This window comes from Cupressus sempervirens, chromosome 5, assembly GCF_028749045.1.
Source record: "Cupressus sempervirens isolate cs-2001-9-10 chromosome 5, ASM2874904v1, whole genome shotgun sequence".
NCBI classification, from domain to species: domain Eukaryota; kingdom Viridiplantae; phylum Streptophyta; class Pinopsida; order Cupressales; family Cupressaceae; genus Cupressus; species Cupressus sempervirens.
Window position 1 is genome coordinate 138894403 of NC_143122.1, and position 14400 is coordinate 138908802.

General features: G+C 36.6%; 1 protein-coding gene across 1 annotated transcript in view; it reads right to left on the reverse strand.

The window, feature by feature from the left end:
* The window catches only part of LOC149554881 (putative phosphoribosylformylglycinamidine synthase, chloroplastic/mitochondrial), a 308229-nt gene that overhangs the window by 7678 nt on the left and 286151 nt on the right, over window positions 1-14400 (reverse strand). The window contains exons 22-27 of the mRNA XM_089828894.1: window positions 7125-7280; window positions 6890-6979; window positions 6574-6627; window positions 6417-6488; window positions 6030-6293; window positions 5843-5932 (exon numbers count right to left, since the gene is read on the reverse strand). Of these exons, the coding sequence (XP_089685020.1) occupies window positions 5843-5932; window positions 6030-6293; window positions 6417-6488; window positions 6574-6627; window positions 6890-6979; window positions 7125-7280 (726 nt within the window). The remainder of the gene's footprint in view (window positions 1-5842; window positions 5933-6029; window positions 6294-6416; window positions 6489-6573; window positions 6628-6889; window positions 6980-7124; window positions 7281-14400) is intronic.

Below are 14400 nucleotides of genomic sequence, written 5' to 3' on the forward strand. Positions count from 1 at the left end.
ATCTGGTGGTATCCGGATCGAAAATCGATTTTGGTGAAGAAGTGTGTAGCATACAACTCATCATTCAACTCATCAATCCTAGGAATGCAATAACTATTTTTAATTGTTTTCTTATTCAAAGCCTTGTAATCAATGCACATGTGCATCCTCGCATCCTTCTTCTTCACTAGAACTTCTGGTGAAGCAAAAGGGATTTTGCTAGACCTAATGTGCCCCATCTCCAATAGCTCCTTAATTGCCTTCTCTATCTCATCCTTGTGTTTCTTAGGATGACGATAGGGGGTAATCATTACCAGTTTGGCTCCCTCCTTGAGCTCAATAACATACTCTATTCCCCTGTCAGGAGGAACCCCATGTGGAATATCATCAAATACTTTGTCATGCCTATCAAGTATCTCCTATATCTCCTAGATATCTGGTGGATGACTCTACCTGTGGCACCTGTGGAGCTGGCATAATGAAACATTCTGCTGCCCACTCTATGTTGCTATGCTAAAAAAGTTTATGCATTCTCCTTAGGGAGACTACTCTACAACTCCCATTCGAAAGTCCTCTGAGTACAACAGTTCTTCCCTCATGCTGGAATCTCATCTCCAGTTTTGCTAAGTTAAGTGTGAACTCAACTAGTAAGGCCATCCATGTCATGCCGAGGATGACATCATAGTCTCCCATGTCTACTACATAGAACTCATCCTCCAACTCATAGCCATCTCCAAATTTGATATGAAGATTAGATATCTTCCGAGTGCTTAATAATTTGTCACCATTAAGTACCATGACTCTAAACCCAACATATGCTCCTCGTTCCGTAAACCTCTCATTGCTACTAACTATGCATCTATGAAGTTATGTGTAGCCCCAGTGTCAACTAGAGAGATCACTTTCTGCCCCTGGATAGTACCCCTAACCCTAAATGTGATCGCCTTTTGAGCCCCTTTCAATCATGCCAACGACCTATCATCCTTAAGAATGATGTTCTCCTTTGGAGTGCTACTCTCATCTGAATTAGAGTTTTGAGCCTCCCCCTTTGACTATGACTCCTCCGCTGAAAAATACTCCATTTGATTTGCCTTAGCCTTGAGAGGACACTTATAAATCCCAAGGTTCTCTACAATGAAAACACAACTTCTTCCTCCTCAACTCATTCAAGGTGTCATTATCCGACTTCATATTATCCCCTTTTGACCGTACATCCTGGTAAAAAGGTTTTTTGTCCTTATCTTTATCCTTCTTCGTATGCAAATCCCTAGGCTGAAATCTTCTCTTAAAAGAAGAAGGTGCTAGGTCACGAGCCTTCTTAGTGGCCTCCTGTAATGTAGCAAGGTCATGCCCCTTGACACAACCCCTCAAGGGATTTGAGTGCCTGTCCATAAATAGCACTACTAATCTCCTCTCTGAAATATCTATAACCAACATAGCTAACCTCTAAAATTCACTGATATTAGTCTCAATTGATCCCCACTACTTGAGCTATGCCAACTCTTTAAACTGTAACTCAAATCTTTGGTATCAAATCTCTTTGTAAGTCTCTCAGTGAACTCCTAAGATGTGATTAGATTATACCCCAAGGTTACCATGCCAAGGTGCCACCAATCATGTGTTGAACCATCCAACTGAATAGCCGCATACTTGATAGCCTCCTCCTCAAGCATAGGATTCAACTGGAAGTATGTATCTATTTTCTGCACCCAACATCGTGCAATCATCTTCCCTGAAGCATCATAATAAGGCAAAGAAAGTTTTCCAACTTTCTTTCTTAGCTCAAAGTTTTGATTTCTCCCTCTTTCTCTAGGCATGTGTCTCATCCTTAAGTCCATATAATCTTTGAGGGAAATATCCATCTAAAACTCCAGTCCGCTAGCCTCCCAGTCCCTCTTGAACCAATCTTGTAACTCGGTAATCTGCGGTTCACTTGCTAGTTGAACCGGATCTCTATGTGGGAAGGTGGGTAGACGAGGTCTCGAGCTCGCTATCCAAGTTGGGTGTGCAACGTGTCTAAAGTTATCAGCCTCATTCCCATTGTTGCCATGTCCATTATTATTACCATTAATATTATTCTCAAGACCATTGTTGTTGCCTCAGGCTCCATTATTATCATTGCCCCCATTTCCATTATTTGCATCACTTGGATTAATATTGACGCCCATTTGTCTAGCCATAAGCGACAACATCATATCCATTTGCCTATTCTGCTCATGTTGCATACGTTGCCCCTACTCCAATGTACCCAATAACCATCTGAACATTACCTCCTGATCTAGACCGACATTCCTGCCTCTGCCTAGTCCTATATTCCTATCATCTCGGTCACCCATACCGTTGTCTTGGTCAAGGTATATCTCTGTGTCTGTATGACTCGATTCTATGTCCACTTGCACAGATGAACTAGACTGCTCGCTCTGTGAGTCTGAATCTTTGTTGTCTTGCTCTGGTATGGTAAAAGTTGATGGCCTCTGTCGCATGCTCAAACATTCATTCTTAACCTCTTTTATTTCTGACTTTAGTGTTTTGACATTTCGTCAAACACTTTTCCCTCTATACGGCTGTTCCAAATTCCCAGTAAGCCTCCACAAGATGGCAAAACAAAAAGCTCTGATAACACTGTAATGGACTCCATGGAAATGCCCAAAAACTAAACAACCGCTGATAGGAATTTTGTCAAACAGTTTGCATCCAACTCCTTATTCCTCTGTTTACTAATTTAACCTCTTATAACTTCAAAAATGAGACATTTATATTGTTTGCTTGCATGGAATTGAAAATCACTCAACATGAACAAAAAGAAAGTACAATAATATGCAGATTGGAAATTGTATTACTGCTGATATGATGTTATTTTCATAATTCAATAAAATCAAATACGGGCAGATTATCAACTCACTAATTGCTCCAATATTATTGACATAATGCTCCAGCAAATGTTATTTAAACCTACTACTACAATGACATGAATAGTGCTGCATGAACACTACCTACGTGAATAGTGCCGCATGAACAATACTCGCATGAACAATGTCGCTATAGTATTTTGTCTTTCAAACAGTCCAATATCTTCATAAAGTCATTCCCTCAAAGTAGCATAAGCATCGGATGAGTAATGAAGAAGATATGAGCAAAACATTAAATCTGCCTGTAGCTAGAAATGCACCCAATCTACCTGATAATGAAGCTGATAACAATAGATTCCAAAGGCCAAACCCGAAGGGAATGACGTCTAGAATGTCACAAGAGAGGATAGATGTCATCTAATGCCAAGAACGGATCTACAACTCACACATCAATTTTCTTCCCACATTCCACCTTCCAAATGAAACCACTAACGCTCCCTTTTATTCTTTCACCAAGGGTTATTTCAACCCACATGAGCAATGTGGGATAAAAGATGTGCAATATAAAAAATATTAAAATAATCACTTACATCTCCCTTAGGCGCCCCTTTTGATCTGCCCACATTCCCATAAAATTTAATATTAAAGTAACACTTTAATATTTTACAACTAAATTAAATGTTACTTTAATAATACTTCAGGCATAAAAATATATTAGCTATCGGACTTTGAACAACATGAGTGATAGCTTGTCGGAAAGCTCTTGCTGAGGAGTATCAAATCCAATCACTAAAACTAGCCTCCATTGTGTCCTATTGACTTACTAATAATAGTAAGTATCCCTGAGACTGAGTAAATCAACTCTGTTTTGTCCGAAACTGGAGATGACTAGGCCGAAACACTTAAGATTCCTTGAAACCCTTCGTTAGCCCTTGGGACTATGTAGAACTAGGCTAACACGCACACACTTGGTCGACTGCTAAAGTGGGGACATTATAGATAACCAATAATGTCAAGATCAGTTCATTGATGGAGACCGTGAGGGCATGTTGCGAGGAGTCTGCATGCAACATTGTATGGATGGGTCGACAGCTATTAGCTACTTTCCACTCATCAATTAGCTATTAGCTATTAGATTTCTTAGGGAAATTGATTGTTCAGAGCATCAAAGAATGTTGATTTTCAATTTGACATTCTTTGAACAGTTATTTAGGAGATTGGGCCACAAAATGCAGTCCGTGTAGCAACATAAGCAGCATATGTGTGTACAGTTGCAAGGAAGCTTATTAAGGCAGCATATAGGCATATTTGTTGGACTCCATGTTATGTGCATGCCATGAACAATGCACTCAAGGACATGGGGAACATTGACTAGATTATAGGAGTGGTCAGCAATATTAGAGATGTGCAGATGTATATCTACAACCACCACACTTCACATGCACTTTTCAAGACCATCGCAAAGGAGTTCTTGAAACCAGTTGAGACCATATATGCATCCTATTTTACTCTTTTGGAGAGAATGTTTAAAGTTGGAAGAGCCACTATAACTCATGCATATGACTAATGAGTGGAATTTGTGGGATGGATCTGCAACAGTGCAAGGGAGGAAGGTGAAGGAGATAGTGAAGAGTGATGCATTTTGGAGTGATGTAAAATATAGTTTGTATCGTCACTCTAGTTTTACAGCTCATCAAATATGTGGATAGGGATGCACCTAACCTTGGAGAGGTGTATGAGTGCATTGATTTTATGCTTTGCCAGACGAGGGCAATTATGTGAGTGGACCGCATTTTAGTATTCTACAATGAAGACATTCGACTTACTATTCATCATGGATGAGAAAGCCTAAATCTCCCTTGCACATGGCTTCTTATGCATCGAATCCAAAGTGGTACATGCCTACGCTTGGTAGAGTTGCATCAATTTAGAATGATGAGGTGAAGGAGGGGTTCTTCAAGTTATTAATGGAATGCATTGAGTGGGTGAATTTGCTACTCTTATAGGTTATAAGCTTGCAACAAAGGCGGACATAAGAACTACAACACAGGAAGTTCTGATTTTGAGGTAAAGTCGTCATGGATTGAAATCAATGGCTACCACACTAACCATTTGTTGACTGTCTCAGGTTTCTAGTTCTTCAACTTCTGAGAGGAATTGGTCGACTTATAGCTTCAGCCATTCTCTTAAGAGGAACAAACTTACGTCTACAAGAGAAGAGAAGCTAGTGGTTTTACATAGTTCCTTGAGTATCACTTACCATAGAATATGTGTGTGCAAGGAGATCCCAACAGCACAATGGGATATAGAGCTAGAGGAGCCATCACAAATTGATGAGGATAGGGGATGCCTTAGGTGCAGGGCTGGTTGGTGTTCCTTTGGTGCCTCTTGACCTTGGAGAGTCTAGTAGTTCTAGCGATGAGGAGTTTGTCGACCTCATGAGGGATGATTAGAGGTCGTCTTCACTACATTTTGACATTTTGATTTTGTACTAGTTTTGATTCTATGCTACTCATTGTAATCATCTTTATGATCGATGCTACTCACCCTAATCATCTTTATGATCAAAAACTTTTGATATCATATGATATAATAGAACTCTTCTACTTGTTGATTTGAAAACTTAAAATTTAATCATTATGTAGCATTGAGTATTCTGATATTTAATTAGTAATGTGATACTGAAAACTTCAATGTTTGTTGTTGAATACAATTTTTAAGTATTTAGTAATTTACTATTTTAAATCTTTATGCGTTATACATCTTTTCATAGCTGGCATTTTATGTACCATATATATAGTATACAGTAAATACACCCCCACCCCCCACCATCCTGAAATCAAGGCTCCTTTGTCCCCTTGTTCCAATGTCCCCCCGTCCCCCATGGTGGTATAACCATGTAAAACATCAAGCATTAAATAAAACATGAAACAACGTTATTTTTCTTGCTTTCTAGTCACTAATAAATCCACAATCTAGCAATAACCAACCATGCAGAAAAGCTCTATAAATACCTGACCAAAAACATGTGCAAGTGCAGAACCTCCCAATCGACGTTTTCCATTTGCCAAATCAATGTGCAGTAAAACACCATCATCTCCTAGCTACAAAATAATGGCACTTTAGTAAGAAACCCAAATCATATTAACTAAGTAGGAATTTACTTTCTCAAGAGTATAAGAAAACCAATATTAATTTCACCTTCAAGTCTGGCGTGACAGTCTTAGAAATATCTGGACAAGTCACATAAGCACTGATGACAAGATTGCCAGGAGCTTTCACGGTTTCTCCTGATGCTTGTGCAGCCATAGAAAGACTATCTTTACCACCATCAATAGCTATTCCAAGTTTTATCATTACATCACGAAGAGCAATAGCTGCATCATACATGTCTGCCCCTTCTCCATCAAGCTTGGCTGCATACATCCAATTTCCACTTGCTTTAACATCTTTTAGTGAAGTGACCTGCAGATGGTAAGACAAATTTCTTAGAAGTAAACAAAATCCCAAAATCTGTAAATCTCCATTCACTTCACAAAGATAGACTGATAGATTGTAGAAATTTAAAATCCACTGTAGTGTATTCACCTTAGCAAAAACAAGATTTGTTAAAGCTTCCCCAATAGCTAGCCTGGCCATTGCCTTTGGGTTTACTAAACCCTACAGATATAAGGAGTCATTTAGGTTATTTAGAAAGTCCATCAATGAAATCTGCTGATGCTAAATGAATGTTAAAATGAACAACCTTTATGGGCTGCTCTCCAATCGAACAGGCACCTCCTGTTATACCTGTATATGACTGCAAGAATAACAACCTTATCATGTTGTCAAATAAGTATCTACAAAGTCAAAAAGTAAACATGTGTACTTTGAACAATACAGGAGTGTTGAGTAAGGCAATATTTAAGGTTGAAAAACACTATAGACAAAATGTTGCATAGCAGGACCATTATCACAATGACTAAAACATCCTTAAAAACAAGTCAAGCAAAAGAAAATTCTAATTTACAATTGGAAAATAATACTAGAAAAATAAAAATCCACGAGACTATAAAATCAACCTGAGCAATAACAGCAACATCTGCAAGAGGAAGCTGCAAAGGCCCCACTGTCTGCTGCTGTGCAACAAGACCTGTGACACAGCGATCAACCTGCAAAGCAGACATTAATATTTAGGAGATTGTTTAGACTGGAAGCATACAACAATTTAAAAAAATTACATGTTTTCAAAATTTTGAGATTCCAACATAAGAAGTGTTATTGAAACATGATTTTTGCAACATCTTAGAAGCATACTTTGGTTGTTAAGAATCGTTTTGAACAGACAGACGGAAGTTGAAGAACTCGCTTGAGGGCATCCAGTATAGTCACTCCTGGTGCAATATCGAGCGGCTCTAATGCATCAACTTTTCGAGTAAATTCAAAACGTTTGCGGGGCATATCACCTAGAACCTGCGGTAGAACAACAAAATATATTACTATATATGAATCTGAAAAATGAAATATAAAACATAAAAATTATTAAGGACAAGCATTAACTCTCTTGCAACAATGTGGCAGGAAGAAAAAAGAACACTATGGATAAATGAATTATCAGAAACTAAAATGAATGGTGAAAGGAAAAGAAATTTGAATCCAGCATCATGGTTATGATATGCATACCTCTACAAAAGTTACTAGTGTACTTAAGGAATTATTTATGCTGTAGGTTAACTTTACTGAGCTAATTTATTCATTCAGCTATAGTTAAGATTTTCCCTTCTAGCCTATGAAGTGTCATTCTCTTATTCACGAGTTGCATTTCTCTTTTTTGAAAGTGAGATGTCACCTCATTCCTTGGGAGCTATGTTTCTTGGACAATGAGTTTTCATCCTCTTCTCCTATTTTCTATAAATGTAACTTTCTTTGCAGTCATTCAAAATGGCTAGAAGGACAGACTGGTATAGGAGATAGTTAATAATACTGGTATTTCAGTCTATAAATACAATGATTGGGCGACATCATCACAGAGTCGCATAAGGGAAAACTCAATTGGACTCGTTAGGTAAATGGATCCAACTGAATCCAATAAATTCAAGTTTAAAAAGGTCCAATTCAAATCCCCATTGCATCTCGGCAGAAGGGCCGAATTCTTAGTATGCAAACGTGATGGAATGATGATGTCATTAAGGTAAGACCCCAAAAATTCTCAAAGTGAACCTGACCCATGAAGAGCACACGATTATACTGAGAGGGGAGTGTATTAGTATAATAACAACTTTTACAAGTTAAAACTTTTATCCAAACAATTGCTTTAATAACTTTAATTGCTGAAATCTATAATTATGCATAAGAACACAATAACTCAAGATTTACGTGGAAACACAATGGGGGAAAGCCACGGCAAAATAATTGCTTCATATAAACTTTTTTCTTTTATGTTTTGTAGGCTCAAACCTAATGGAGGCTCCAACCCCTAATTTTATGAGGGCCGACTCACTGGAAGCTCCAACTCCCACACTTCATAGGTCTACTCCCACACTTCACAGGCTCCAACCTACTAGAAGCTCCTACTCCCACTGCTGATGAAACTTATCCTCCACCATTGTTTTTGTTGCTCTTACAACTAATGATGGATATTTTAATTGCACAAGTTTCTCTTCAACACTGTAATTTTTAAAAATGAATTCAACTTCAGCATACATACACCCTTCTCTCTTTAATTTGACTTCTTTGCTTTACATACTCCACTTTACTGACTCACATATTCTTCCCATTTACATTCATAATTCTTGTATAATCCTCTTATTTCATCTTCCTCTTCTCATTATTTTTTTGCAAGTAATCCATCCTTCATTTATATTTGATTTTAAAAGGAAACGTTACCTTTCAGCACTAAGAGTCACATCCCTTTCAAAAAACCTAAAAGTTTGTAATTAACTTTTCATACCCGATCAATGTTTTCTTTTGATAGTTTAGCATCCTAGCAATGTTGGAGACAAACGATGATGGCATACGATATTTTTTCAAATGTTTACCGCATAGGGTAAGAGGTTCAACACATGTATAACACGATTCAATTCAGAACAAGTACTTTATTCATGTATGCACTTGCAGATTACAATCCGATTACAATGACTACAATGATCTCTTGATGATTCCAAAGTCCATCTCGGACGTATACATATACCTTTCCGAAGGGGTAACTCAAGCGTCAAGCGCCCGTTCGGATACTATTCTACCCGTCGGCTACATTATACATTTACCGACAACACTAACATGGAAACTCTTGACGCAATTTATTTTTTGCCTTGACTATATTTAACACCCTTTTTTATTTTATTTCTGTCTTATATATTCGAACTTACAGAAAGTTTGATCCATCACCGCCTTTCTAATGATTTGGCATCGATAATTTCAGATATAAGATTGTTTTGTCTTCAAACAAGAGTCTTCTACCGTCAGGTCCTCCTAGCCTGTTCGTCAGTCTAATGAAATCAATGATGTGTAAGTTCACATTCAAAGAAAATACTATTCGAACATCCTTCTACTTGTTAAGGTACGGTTTGTATCGATTTTTCCTTGCTTGATGTTTCTACATCCCATATTTCTTATTTGCTTGCATGGTTTCCTCAGTAGCATCTGACGCAATCTTCATACTCACTGAATATATTTGTGTTTGTTTGCTTCTATTTGGCTCTTACACACAACCTTTCATATAGTTTGTCGCTGCTCATCATTTGCTGATAGAAATATTTACATATGTCATTCCATATATCGCTGCAAATCGTTTGGTTCTGAAATCTTCTCAAGCAAGTGTCACAAATATTCTACGCCTTCCTGGCATCGTTGCAGCGATGTCTCTGTTCACTTTAAATGACTTTTCAATCTCTGTTACAACATCCTTGTACGCAGCCTTCACAGCATTCACAATACCAGTCGTCTTTGAATCTTTATTGATGTCTTCTAATGCATCCAAGTGGTTCATATGAGCAGTTTCTATTTGTCATCAATTGCTTGCTTCTTTTATTCATTTTGTTGGGTCTTCAAAAATCGTTATCGCTGTCAACACAGAATATATAAGCTTGTTTGACTTTTCAAACAATCAACTCTATAGATATTGGTGATTGTGTGTGAAATGCCCCTTTTGCTTCTAACATTCACTTCCATCGATCTATCTCTGTTTTTTAATAATCTGTGATACATAATTCCTTCAGCCTTTGACTGTTGTCTTCCTACCACATATATTTTCATTTAAACCTTACTGTGAATGGTTTGACCTGACTTTATATAATTCCACTTTTATGTGTTGATACTGGAATATCAATGATGAATCACTGCTGTAGTTCTGATTGCTGCTATTGATTTAATACATTTAACTCTTATACTCCAATCCTGTTTGGACTTGCTAGGTACAACATGATGATGAGTCACTACTGCAGATTTGCTACTTATTAATTTTAATGCTTTGAATTCTCATCCACCAAATGGTTTGATGGTGACATATTCAGAAACATTAAGAACTCGCTGATCACAATATTTGGGCTTTTGCAGGATCAACAACTATAAGTAACCTTCATAGCTTTATCATTTGCATTGAACATGACTTCGATTATATTGTGCATAGATGCTGAGGTTGTTATTAGCATTTGTTTTAGACTTGTCTGAATATTATCTTCATCAGTGTTAAGTATATACATATTTCATCGGGATCCACCAGCATCTTCATATTCAACTTTTGGCATGATAATATTTATTTGCATAGTAAAGACTTCATATTTGTCATCGATGACAAACAATATTTCCATCAATCTCCCCCTTTGTCATTGATGACAACATATTCTTTCATATCTCTTTCGGCTCTCCTCTGCCCATATCTCTCCCCCTTTGACATCAATGGAAACGGGACAACTATTAGGCTTGCTAATTAGTCTTCAAATGCTGCCCCTGTGAAAGTTCACTTGTACTCCTTAGAGAGGGTTTCTTCAATGCTCTAGTGCTGCCATTAATGCATCAAAAGTTCTCTGACATTGAAAACTTTGACAATGCAATCAACTTTTAGCCTTCTCCATCTAGTCATCTTATTCTTTTCTCCAAGGGTTAAATAAATACTCTCTTCTGTATCTCCCCCGACTTTATGCTTCTCTTTTCAACTAGGAGGTGTATGAACTGCAAGTAGCACTTGCATTAGCTTCTTCTTCTTCTTAAGTTATCTTCCTTCTCCAAACTTTTATAGTTTTTCTTTTGTGATTAACTTTGCATCCTGTCTCTTGTCATCTACATGTGATTCTCCAACATTAAGTCTGCAATGTTTTGCAATACGCCCATAGTTATTGCATTTATAACATATAATGTTATAGTTCAAATATGGATTATCGTTTCTATTGATGTGTGGTAGCTTCAGTTCAAAAAACCTATATATAATTATCTATGAGATATAGTTATGTGTGTTTATTATTATATGAGATAAATTAATATAATAATAATATATATTAACTATGATTATCTTTATCATAAATTAATAAAATATAATAATATTATAACTATGGTTATAATATTAATTATTAATAAACAAATAGACATGTCTATCCATGACTTACACTTATTTATATTAGGAGTGCTGCCTTTGGAACATATATACCTTGAAGGCAATAACATTTCATATGCAACCATCTCTGAATTTTAACAATATCAAGTCTGAAACTTAACATGGTGTCAGAGCCATGGTTAGACCAAGTTGGTGCTCCATTTTTATTGAAGGGTCATAGTGAAATCTTCTCTCACTAGTACTAATTAGACAATCTTGCAGACCGAGACTGATAGAGAAGAAGCATCTATAGTTCATTTTATTATAAGGACATCATTTGGCGGATAATCCCCAAATTGAGGCTTCTGAGACTTGTTGAGTATTTGGTGGCGAAAGGCATGGTTTTCATGGCGGGAAGATTCTCCATCTAGAAGTGGATCATCCCTTTCAATATCGACAAAGACAAGAGGTCATTGCAGCCATTCTTGTAGCCTGATCAGTGCATGCATTTGAATTTTTCCCTTTTGGACTTGCTATGGATGATTCTTGCCTTTTTAGAAACTCTCAAAATTCTTAGCAACCAGAAAGTTTGCACAAGAATATCAAAATCTCACAAATCCCCATCATTAGTATTTCAAATCCATACAACACTTAATCTACTAACACTATCAACTGACGACTATGAAATCTCGAGAATGGGGGCAACTTAATCTTAGTTGTTTGAAATTAACTATTTGACACTTGAATCTTCATAATGCCAGTCGTAGAGGAAGTGTGGGGAAATTAAATCAATCATGAGAGGGCATCTGAACAATAAAGTGATTCAACCCAGCGGCAAACTATTGTTTCTAGATATTTGACATGGAATGCGAGGAAATAGATTGAATATCAATTGGTGTAGAGATGACCCTTACAAATATGAAATGACAATAACAAGAGTCTATCCCATCACAAGAATTGCAAACAAGTGTACTGACTTTGTAAATACGACATCTTCAAATTATAGATGGATATGAGGAGTAGTATTGATTTAGTTCAAGCTGGAATCAGTTAACATGCTTGAATTTAGAAGTCTTTGATGCAGGAGTTTGGAGAAAATGGTAAACGTAAATGACATCATAAGAACCGTACATGGCATCCACAACATATAATAGATCGCAACTATTCACAGACAAATGTAATATCGAAGCAGCAGAAAGCGGATAAGCATCGGAGATAAAGGGTATCTTCAATATTCCTTAGGTCATTGAACCCGTACATAAACTTGGACCTGACTCACAAGTACAATATCTTATATGTTTTATTCCTTAGGTTATTTTGTGATATCAACAAAATAGGTATGTAAGAATAAAATTAAGCTTTAAAAGTGTAATAACGAATTCATATATATATATATAATTGCTTTTGAGTTATTTGCATTCATTCTAGATGATATTTAACAAATTGATATAATGTTTGTTAAATATTAAGAGATTGATTATGAGAGTATGAAAGGTGAGAAATTGAGCATTATATTTTATTTCTATTATTGAAAATATAAAAGAGAGTTATGTTACAATTATTGTTAGTAATAGACATAATTAAATTTATATTTATATATGTACTATAAGAGCTATGTGCCTTGATCTTTTCCTCTGAGAATGTTATTGTGGGCAGAGGGAGATTGAGATTTAGAGGGTGCTTGACATTTCATTATGGGCAACCTTGAAAGAGAGGGAGCAAGATAGAGAATATGATTTAGTCAACCTTTGGTGATTTTGATCATTGATTCAAAGAGAATAAACCATGATGAGATGGATTCTCCAGTGATCAATAAATTGTCGTAGTCAAAAGGATTGTGATTCATACATTGCGACTATATGATTTTAATGGGCCTACCCCTTGTGTACATCATGAGGAAGTGATGACTTCCAAATGATCGTCACTTGTATTTGGATAAGTTGTTGTAAAGTAAAGATCTTACAATAACTTGTATTATGAGATCAAACCAATTGTGTAAATGGTGAATGTCTTGCATCTCAACATTCTGGGAAACCATTACTTGGAGTATTCCGTCAATATCGTTGATATTCTAAGAAGCCAATTTTCTTGATATCATATGTGATATCAAACCTTATTTTGAGTAATTGGTAAATATCGTATAATATTCTGGGAGATTAATACTCCTAATGTCAGATGTGATATCACACCTTATTTGAATATTGGTGAATATTGGATGTCAATATTTTGGGAGACCAATACTCTTGATATCAGATGTGATATAAAAACCCTATTTGAGTAATTGGTGAATATCATATGTTGGTATTATAGAAGACCAAAACTGTAAAAACCGGAACTGGCCCCTGATATGAATTCTTTGATGTGCAACTTGTGGTTTTAAGAGTTTACTAATTTTTGCATTTTCCAGAACATAGATCTATTTTTTTGTTTAATGTCAACTATATTAACTATCAAAACATAAGTTGCAGAAGAATAAACTTTTTGAATATCACTTGCCAATTTATTAAATTTGATACAGTGAACAAACATGCAAATAATCTCAATACAATTCTGGATAGCAAATTGGAACCTGGACTGAATATTGAGATATTGCCGTGTCTTCTAATTGCAAATGTAGGTATCAAATTGCTAGAGATCAATTCTTGAACGCAGGGCATCAATATTAAGTTCGGACAGCTCCCAAACTTCCAATACCACCTACAACCAACTCACAATTGGACAGTTCCCTCCTGTAGATATAACTTCGTCCTCAGTAGTGATCCACACAGCTGTCGTCTCCAGTATGCAACTCTCACTTCCACCTACAGCTATGGTGAGGATATTCACGTGGCCAATAACTATCCGTAGGCCTAGTTTAAAGAGACGCCGACTTCTAAACAACTGCCCCAATTCAACATTGAGCTGAGAATGACGTGGGGATTCCCTCTTGTTGCTGTCAATTCTCTTTATGCATACAGCCCTTGCTTTACAACACAAATAGCAACACTAACAAATCCGCAGACTTCCCAATTGTAGATTCTAAATGGAAGACGAATATGTGTATAGAACCAAAAACAGGAAATACAG